Source organism: Bubalus kerabau, chromosome 3 (assembly GCF_029407905.1).
Source record: "Bubalus kerabau isolate K-KA32 ecotype Philippines breed swamp buffalo chromosome 3, PCC_UOA_SB_1v2, whole genome shotgun sequence".
NCBI lineage: Eukaryota > Metazoa > Chordata > Mammalia > Artiodactyla > Bovidae > Bubalus > Bubalus kerabau.
Window position 1 is genome coordinate 23,265,454 of NC_073626.1, and position 9,889 is coordinate 23,275,342.

The 9,889-nt window shown below is 37.7% G+C and overlaps 1 protein-coding gene and 1 pseudogene across 1 annotated transcript; both read left to right on the forward strand.

The window, feature by feature from the left end:
• Nucleotides 1-430: 430 nt before the first annotated feature.
• LOC129647511 (olfactory receptor 12D2-like) lies at nt 431-1,473 on the forward strand (annotated as a pseudogene).
• Nucleotides 1,474-7,264: 5,791 nt separating this feature from the next.
• Nucleotides 7,265-8,357, forward strand: LOC129647513 (olfactory receptor 12D2-like). Its single transcript, XM_055574590.1, has one exon. It carries the CDS (start codon nt 7,404-7,406, stop codon nt 8,355-8,357), a length of 954 nt encoding a protein of 317 aa, XP_055430565.1. The 5' UTR covers nt 7,265-7,403.
• The last annotated feature ends 1,532 nt before the right edge of the window (nt 8,358-9,889 follow it).

The following is a 9,889-nucleotide window of genomic DNA, read 5'->3' on the forward strand; positions in this document are numbered from 1 at the left end:
CAATTTGCTCTAAATCCCTAGAAAAAAGAAAAGATTTTCACTTGAAAAGATTTATACATAAGACTGTTCTATACATCAGTGTCTCTTTTGCTGTCTCGTATACCTGTGGCGGATTCATTTTGATGTTTGGCAAAACTAATACAATTATGTAAAGTTTAAAAAATAAAATTAAATTAAAAATAAATAAATAAAATAAAAGATTTATACATATATATTTGAAAAGATATGTCAAATAAAAAACAAAAGTGCTTGAGTAACAGTCCATAAATGGCATATAATGTTAATATTTAATAATCTAGTGGTCCAAATATTCTATAATCTGTGCTGCTCAGACTATTTAAAACACCACTGCTCTACCTCAAAATACTATTGTCTAGATGGGAAATCCTCAGCTGGGGGACACTGGTTCCCATCAGAAAAAGCATGACAGATGTTATTTTCTCTTTTCTTTCAAGTGATGCTGAATCAAACATCAGTCAATGAATTTCTCCTCCTGCCAGTGACAGACATCCAAGTACTGCAGCCTGTTCTCTTTGTGGTTTTCGTTGCAACTTACATTGTCAGCTTGGCTGGAAATGGAGCCATCCTGATGGTTGCTTCTCTGATTCAAGACTGCATTCTCCTATGTATTTTTTCCTGGGAAACCTGTCATGTCTGGATATCTGCTACTCCACAGTGACTCTGCCAAAGATGCTGGGAAACTTCCTGTTTACCCACAAAACAATTTCTTTCTTAGGATGCATTAGCCAGCTTCATTTCTTCCACTTCCTGGGCAGCACAGAGTCCATGTTGCTGGCCGTGATGGGCTTTGACTGCTTTGTGACTATCTGCAAACCACTTCATTATACTCTTATCATGAATCATCAAGTCTGTATCCAGATGGCTGTCACTGTCTGGATCATTGGTTTTTTCCATGCCCTGCTGCACTCAGTATTGACCTCTCACTTAAACTTCTGTGGTTCCAACCATATCCATCACATCTTTTGTGATGTTAAGCCATTGCTGGAGTTGGCCTGTGGGACCATTGAGCTCAATGAGTGGCTGCTCAATACAGTCACAGGCACCATTGCTATGGGCTCATTCTTTCTAATATTCCTGTCTTATTTATATATTATTATATATCTTTTCTTCAAGACCCATTCTTGCAGCATGCTTCATAAAGCACTGTCTACTTGTACCTCCCACTTCTTGGTAGTTGTTCTTTTCTTTGTCCCTGTTGTTTTTGTTTACATTAGTCCTGCCTCAAGTAGCTCCATGGATCAGGATCAGATCATTGCCATTATGTACAGTGTGGTCACTCCTGTGCTCAATCCACTGATCTATACTTTGACGAACAAGGAAGTAAAAGGGGCCTTGAGGAGGGTGATGTGAAGGAGGCTCTGACTTGAAGATATCTGAAGAATTCTTCGGAGACATAAATAAATAGGTAATGAGAAACTGGAGATGGCGAGTTTATACTGCTTCTCAAATTGTTTACTCTTTGTAAAACAGAGTGCATGTGTGCTAAGTTGCTTCAGTTGTGTCTGACTCTTTGTGACCCTTGGACTGTAGCTTATCGGGCTCCTTTGTCAATGGGATTCTCCAGGCAAGAATACTGGAGTGGGTTGCCATTTCCTCCTCCACGGGGTCTTCCAGACTTAGGGATTGAACTCACATCTCTTATGTCTCCTGCATTAGCAGGTGGTTCTTACCACTAGTCCCACATGAGAAGCCTATGAAACAGAAGGAATAGTATAAAGAAAAAATAAATGAAAAAGCCCAGTAAGTTGCATTAAACAGTGCATTCCTAGGTAATAAAAGGGAAATTTGAACAAATGTACACTCTTCATGGAATTTGAAAGTTGAATTTGTTTGGGAGATATTGGTTGACACAACTGATCTGTCATGTTTGTGCTCTTAAATAAAATCCAGTACAGAAATTTGCCTCAGTTACTCATACACTGTATAGCTGGAAAGTGCTTAGGCCAGTTTATCTGTGTGTTTCCTGCAAGTTAAATATTATAATGTGAACAATAAAATTATTATGCCATTATACTTTACGGATTTGAATTTAGGATCATGGGCACAAACGGAAAAGTAAATATTAACTCACACATGAGTGAAAGGACATTTTTAATCAGTATGTCGTGATTTCATTTTCTCTAAGTGGGGAGGCAAGTAATTAAAACAAATATTGCTGTCAGTTCTAGTTAACAGAGGTAAAGTAACCAATGGTTTATCCAGAGTTTTGTGAACTCTGACTGCAAAGATGTATTAAAAGTCAACTGACAACCTGTCAAAGATTACTGTAAAATATTGGTAAAAGTATAGTCAGTTTGAAAAAAATCTCAGGAATACATTTTTAGCTTTTAGCATGTTATCTTCCCCTCAATTTTTGGTCATGAATATTGAGTTTCAAAACTTTCCCTATCATTTATTTTGTTCTTTGATTTCTATATGTATTTTCACAGATTGTAATGTGGTATACTATGATGTAATTCCAGTGAAATATAAAGAATTCATCAAAAATTTTGTCTTCTTTCCTTACCTGTCACCAAGCTATACTAAGTGAAAGTTATTAAATAGTCATTGCTGAAGTATGTTTGGAGGCTAATAGACAAGAATTACTATGTTCCTCACTTTCTAAGTTTCTAGGTGTGCCACTGAATCTGAAACCATGGTGGGTGCCAATGCTTACAACTATTTAGAGATGCAGAATCCCTGGTGTCCAGTGTTTAGGACTCCATATTTTCCCTGCCGAAGGCACAGTTTCAATTCCTGGTTGGGAAACTAAGATCCCACAAAATAGGTAACACAGTCAATAAATAAAAAATAGGAATAATAAATAAATAAAATAGAGATACAGACAGATAAGACAAGACTATAAAAGGATATTTTGAGGTCATGGATGGACTGCTCGCTTTTGTAAACCCAAGAAATTTGGTTCTAACCTTACTCACATGGTTCTTCCATCTTCCACCTCTACCTTCTTTGGTCTCTTGATTCCAATTTTGTTTATAAAGGAATGTGTGTGGGAGAAGGCATCTTACATCCTGCACTATCTCAGACAGAATTTCTATTGAACAGAATTTTTGACATAATCCAAGCTTCGTAGAGGCTGGAAACTGTAGAGGAGCACATGGTTACCTATTGCTCTATGACACACTGTCACCCTAAACATAGATGGTTAAACACCTATTTAATTAAACTGCATTATTCGGTGATTCAGAAATTGGGGAAAGTGCAACAGAAAAGCACTGACTCTATTTAATGTTTCAGGACTCAACTGAGATGACTTTATCAACAGATGAATGAAATAATTTGTTAAACTTCAGTGTATTTGTATGACAAATGTTCTCAGAACAATAAAAATAAAAAGACACATATAATGTGTTATGACTGTATGGCAGTCTCTTCGAACTATTCTTATATAAGGAGGCACGGCAGTGACCAAACAGATATTGTGAGTTTTAAGTAATCTTTCTGATTTTATGTCCAAATCAGTGTTAGACTTCTATTTATTGATTTTATTCCTCAGCCCTATCTATAGGAAATTTTCTCAAGAAAAAAATTCCTCCAGGTTTTTCTCTAATGAGTAACTCTGGGAACTGATCTCTAAGGCCAAAATGACTTCTTCCTCAAAATCCTTCTGGTCACAAGAGAGATAAAGCTTGATAATGCCCAGCTTCCAAACTACATTATTTTTACCTGGTCTCATCAGTGTATTCCAAGGCCCTGGCTCCTTTGCTCTTTCCATCTACTCACCAGTATCATTGGATAGAATGGAGAATTCCAAGGTCATTGTTTATAGAGATTGGAGTAGCAAGAGGCAAGCGTTGACGATGTCATTTGACAAATGGAGTAATAGGATCAGGTTTCAAAGTGGACTATAGAGTTCAAGTTCTGCACTTGGTGGACTGCATAAGGTTGACAGTCTATTTGATTTGTGTATCTGTTTCCAATGTAGAGTGTAAATCAAGCCAGCTGAAAGAAAATATCTTAATGGTTAAGTCAGCTACTGTAGAACTGCCTAGTTGGAAGTTAAATATATAAGCCAGAGCTAGGAAAATAAGTTGAAATTAGAAGTATAACTTGAGAGTTATCTGTTTATAGATATATAAAGCACAGAACTAGAAGACAGAGAAGAGGAGATGCACAAAAGTGGATAATAAGGAGGAAGAGCAGTAACCAGCCAAGGAGACTGGAAAGGAGTCACCATGGTGGCTCTCCTGAATGCAGTTTTTTTTATTATTGGAGTATAATTGCTTTACAATGTTGTATTACTTTCTGCTGTACAGCCACATGAATCAGCTATATGTATACACTTTTCAAAATGTGTTTCAAATGCTGATGGCATGGATGCTCATGGCATGGGCATTAAGAGAGGGTAGAGACAGTGAGCCTGTTAAGCCACTGATGAAATTAACAATTAAGAAATTATTAATGTGATGAATGTATTATGAACTTCTGCAAAAATGAAACACAATTGAAAGGTGGACAAAGTACATTGCATTTGTAATGGCAATTATAAAGCTTGGATAAATGTTGGATTGCATATAGATATTCCTTGGATAAAGCAGATGCAATACTACTACTAAAGCAGAGAGCAAGAAATGAAGAAGACACACATTGGCGATATCAGCCTCATTCTCCTAGGGAGAAGTGTGAGGTCTGGGATACCAAAATCAAAGAAAATTTTGAGTGTTAATACCAACAGTAGGAGAGTCCTGGTGTTCCAGTGCTTAAGAATCTGCCTGCCAATGCAGGGGACACAGGTTAGATTACTGGTCCGGGAAGATCTTATATGCTGCTAAGCAGCTAATCCCATGCGCCACAACTCTTGATCCCAAGCTCTAGAGCCTGCGAACCACAACTACTGAAGCCCGCATCCTCTAGAGTCCATGCTCTGCAACCCGAGAAGCCACCACAATGAGAAGCCCGTGCACCACAACGAGGGAGTAGCCTGGGCTCACCACAGCGGTTAAGACCGTGCACAGCAGTGAAGACTCAGTGCGGCCAAAAATAAACAAATCAAATTTTTTTAAAAAACACCAACAGTGACGTGTCAGACTCAGAAGGAACAAAAGCAATACTGCTTCTCCTCATTCCTCTCTTTTGTATTCCATAGAACCACAGTAATAATTGAGTAGAATACCTAAACGATAATCATCTTTCTGTGCAGATCAATAGGATGTGACTGGTGCTCATTCCTTAACTGTCATGGCCCAATTTCCTTCCATTTTATATAGAATTCTCCCAGAGCAGTCCCCAAGATGAGAAAGTGTATCCATACCTCTGTCCCAGGAAGTGAAAGATAATTTTAGAGAGTGCAATACTAAGTGAAGTAAGTCAGAGAAGGAGAAATATCATATGACATCCTTTGTATGTGGACTCGCAAAGAAATGATACAAATGAACTTACTTGTGGGACAGAAAAAGACTCACAAACTTAGAAAATGAACTTACGGGTGCCAGGGGAAGGGATAGTTAGGGACTTTGGTATGGTTGTGTACACACTGCTATATTTAAAATGTATAACCAACAAGAACCTATTGCATGGCACATGGAACTCTCTCAGTGTTATGTGCTGGCCAGGATGCGAGGGGAATTTGGAGAGAAGAATGGATACATGTATGTATCCATACATGTATGTATGACCTGTGTCCCTTCACTCTTCATGTGAAACTACCACAACATTGTTAATTGGCTATTCTCCAATTAAAAATAGAAAGTTTAAAGTTTGATGGAAAAAAAGAAAACGTAGGCCATTGAGACCTATACTGTCTGTGATTCTTTTTTTTTTTTTTTTTTTTAAATTTTATTTTATTTTTAAACTTTACATAACTGTATTAGATTTGCCAAATATCAAAATGAATCCGCCACAGGTATACATGTGTTCCCCATCCTGAACCCTCCTCCCTCCTCCCTCCCCATTCCATCCCTCTGGGTCGTCCCAGTGCACCAGCCCCAATCATCCAGTATCGTGCATCGAACCTGGACTGGCAACTCATTTCATACATGATAAAGGAAAGAAAGTAGGAATGATGGAAAAAAACAAAAATGGAACTCAAGATAGGAGTTCCCCAAGGAGAATTCTCTCATACTGCAGGTATAGAAAGATCCTCCCAAACCCCAGGGATATTCTCTCTCAGGGTTTGTCTGAAGATCTGTGGAACATAAAAGATAGGCAGAATTTCAGAAAGAAGAGGTTTTGGAAGATGAAGAGCTTATATACTTGGTCCCAATATAAGTTGTCACTTCAAATATATTTTTACTCTTTATTTTTCTTAATGTTTTTCTATTATTTACTTCACAGGAGTGTCAACCTGGTAAGCTCTCTTAGCGGTGAATTTGAACACTCAAACAGGTAGGAAAATGAGCCAGGAGACAGGCTGGGGAGTTGCACTTATTGCCTACCTTCTTGCTAGTATTAAAGTTGAATGCCCAGGATTTAGGGCTAGTTTCCTGTCTTATGATGAACTCCCCATTGTGTTTGTGGATTATGAAGGCTCTTTACTGCCTACATTTTTATTGCCTTTCTCTAAGTGTTTTCCAGAGTAAATATGTGATCTTTAAATATTCAGGATGCAGTGAAATAAATCATTTGGTACATAAAGTCTGATTACTATTATCTTTAGATGTTAAGAAATGGTTCTGTTACCCAAGGATTTTTGAAGCAATTTTGTTTTGAGGGTAGAGAACCAAAAATTATGTTTGGCATATCATGCATCTCTTAAGCAGGAGTGATAAATTTAATAATATAAAAACATACATGATTATCAAGGAAACCTGGAAGCCAGCCTTCAATAAAGGTGAAATAATGGTTAGATATTTACTCAAAACTTTTTCTAGCTATAAGGGTGAGAATCCCATGGGATTGCTAGAAATGTTCCCTACTGAATTCACTTTTTAATTCTAGTCACATCAACTCTTTTTCTTCTCCTTTCAAGGATTTCCCAAACTTAAAATGTTTCCTTTTTATAGAAAGCATTCCATGGTTTGCATCTCTATTTCAATTTCCTTAGAGCTCTTACTGTTCTCTCTTTGTTGATTTCTCTTAAGTAAATCAAATGAGTTCTTACTTTGTTAAGAAAAAGCAGCGTAGTGGACTATTTAAAAATTTACTCTCTGTTAGATCTTAGGGTGATAAAACACAAGTGTTATTAGAGAAGACGGTAGGCTGGCAACATGCTCTGAATCCCTGGAAGAAAGAAAAATATTGATAAATCTAATTTTTAAAAAGTGTTTGAGTAACAGTCCACAAACACCATGTAACTTCAATATTTAATAATCTAGTGGTCCAAACATTGTATAACCTGTGATGCTGGGACTATTTAAATAGCAATGCTCTCTCTCAAAATATTATTGTCTGGGTGAGAAAATTCTCAGCAGGAGGACTCCGGTTCCCATCAGAGATCACATTCCATGTTATTTTGTCTTTTCTTTCAAGTGATGCTGAATCAAACATCAGTCACTGAATTTCTCCTCCTGCCAGTGACAGACATCCAAGTACTACAGCCTGTTCTCTTTGTGCTTTTCCTTGCAATTTACATTGTCAATGTGGCTGGGAATGGAGCCATCCTGATGGTTGTCACCTCTGATCCAAGACTCCATTCTCCTATGTATTTTTTCCTGGGAAACCTGGCATGTATAGATATCTGCTTCTCCACAGTGAGTCTGCCAAAGATGCTGGAGAACTTCCTCTCTACACACAAAGCAATTTCTTTCTTGGGCTGCATAAGCCAGCTTCATTTCTTCCACTTCATGGGCAGCACAGAGGCCATGTTGCTGGCCGTGATGGGTTTTGACCGCTTTGTGGCTATCTGCAAACCACTTCATTATACTCTTATCATGAATCATCAAGTCTGTATCCAGATGGCTGTCACTGTCTGGATCATTGGTTTTTTCCATGCCCTGCTGCACTCAGTAATGACCTCTCGCTTAAACTTCTGTGATTCCAACCAGATTAATCACTTCTTCTGTGATGTTAAGCCATTGCTCAAGTTGGCCTGTGGCAACACTGAGCTCAACTGGTGGCTGGTCAATAATGTCACAGGCACCATTGCCACGGGTGCATGCTTTCTAACATTCCTGTCCTATTTCTATATTATTGTCTACCTTTTCTTCAAGACCCATTCTTGCAGAATGCTTCGTAAAGCACTGTCTACGTGTGCCTCCCACTTCGTGGTAGTTGTTCTTTTCCACGTCCCTGGTGTATTTGTTTACATTCATCCTGCCTCCAGTAGCTCCATGGACCAGGATCAGATCAGTGCCCTTATGTACAATGGGGTCACTCCTGTGCTAAATCCACTGATCTATACTTTGCGGAACAAGGAAGTAAAGAGGGCCTTGAGGAGGGTGATTTCAAGAAGTCAATGACTTGAAGAAGTCTAGAGAACTTTTCTCAGGCATAAATCAACAGGGAATGAGAAATGAGATATGGAATTATACTGCTTGCCAGAGTGTTTACTATCTGTGAAACAAAAGGAACTGTCTAAAAGAATAATAAATGGAAAAGTCCAGTAAGTCATGTTAAACAATGAATTCCTATATAATATAAGGAAAACTTGAATAAATGGGATACTGATCATTGAATTTGATTGTTGAATTTGTTTTGGAGATATCAGTTGATAAAAATGATTTGTTATCTATTTTTTGTGTTCTTGAATAAAATCAGAGACAGAAATTTGCCTCAATTACTCATACGTTGTATAGTTGGATAGTACTTAAGTATGTTTACCTATGTGTTCCCTGCAAGTTAACATATCATAATGTGAATAATACAATTATACTGTTTCAGGGACTTCTCTGGTGGCCCAGTGGTTAAGACTCCAAGCTTCCAGTGCAGAACATACAGGTTCAGTCCCTAGTCAGGAAACTAAGATCCCACATGTTGCATGGCACAGCCAAAAAATAAAATAATTTTTAAAAATTATTACACTTTAAACTGTTTTCTTAAACTGCTACACTTTAAGGATTTTAATTTAGGGCCATGGACTCCACAAGAAAGTAAATGTAAACTCACATATGAGTTAAAGGACATTTTTAAGCAGTAGGTCATGATGTCTTTTTCTCTAAGCAGAGAGGCAAGTAATTAAAATAAACAGTAGTCTGAGTTCTAATTAATACAGGTAGTGTAACTAGTGGTTTAGCTAAAGAGTTTTGTGAACTCTGACTCCAAAGATATTTCATAATTCAATTGAATAACCTGTTAAAGATTACTGTAAAATATTGTTCAAAGTGGAGTCAGCTTGAAAAAAATCTCAGGAATATATTTCTAGTTCATTATTATGATATTTTCCCCTCAATTTCTGGTCATGGAAAATTGAGTTTCAAAATTCTTCCTTTTTATTTAGCTTTTTGATTTCTATACTTATTTTCACAGACTGTAACATAAATATATCATGGTATAATATATCATTGGTAATAGCAATGAAATATGCTGCTTCTGCTGCTAAGTCCCTTCAGTTGTGTCCAACTCTGTGCGACCCCATAGACAGTAGCCCACCAGGCTCCCCCATCCCTAGGATTCTCCAGACAAGAACACTGGAGTGGGTTGCCATTTCCTTCTCCAGTGCATAAAAGTGAAAAGGGAAAGTGAAGTTGCTCAGTCGTGTCCAACTTTTAGCCACCCCAAGGACTGGAGCCTACCAGTCTCCGCCATCCATGGGATTTTCCAGGCAAGAGTACTGGAGTGGGTTGCCATTGCCTCCTCAGATGAAATATGTAGAATTCATAAAAATTTTTTGTCTTGTTTTTCTTATCTGTCACCAAACTTATACCAAGTGAAAACTATTAAATAGTAATTGCAGAAGTATTTTTGGAGCTAATTGACAAGAATTACTATGTTCCTCAGTTTCCAAGTTCCTAGAAATGCCACTGGACCTGAAAGCATGGTGGGGGCCAGCACT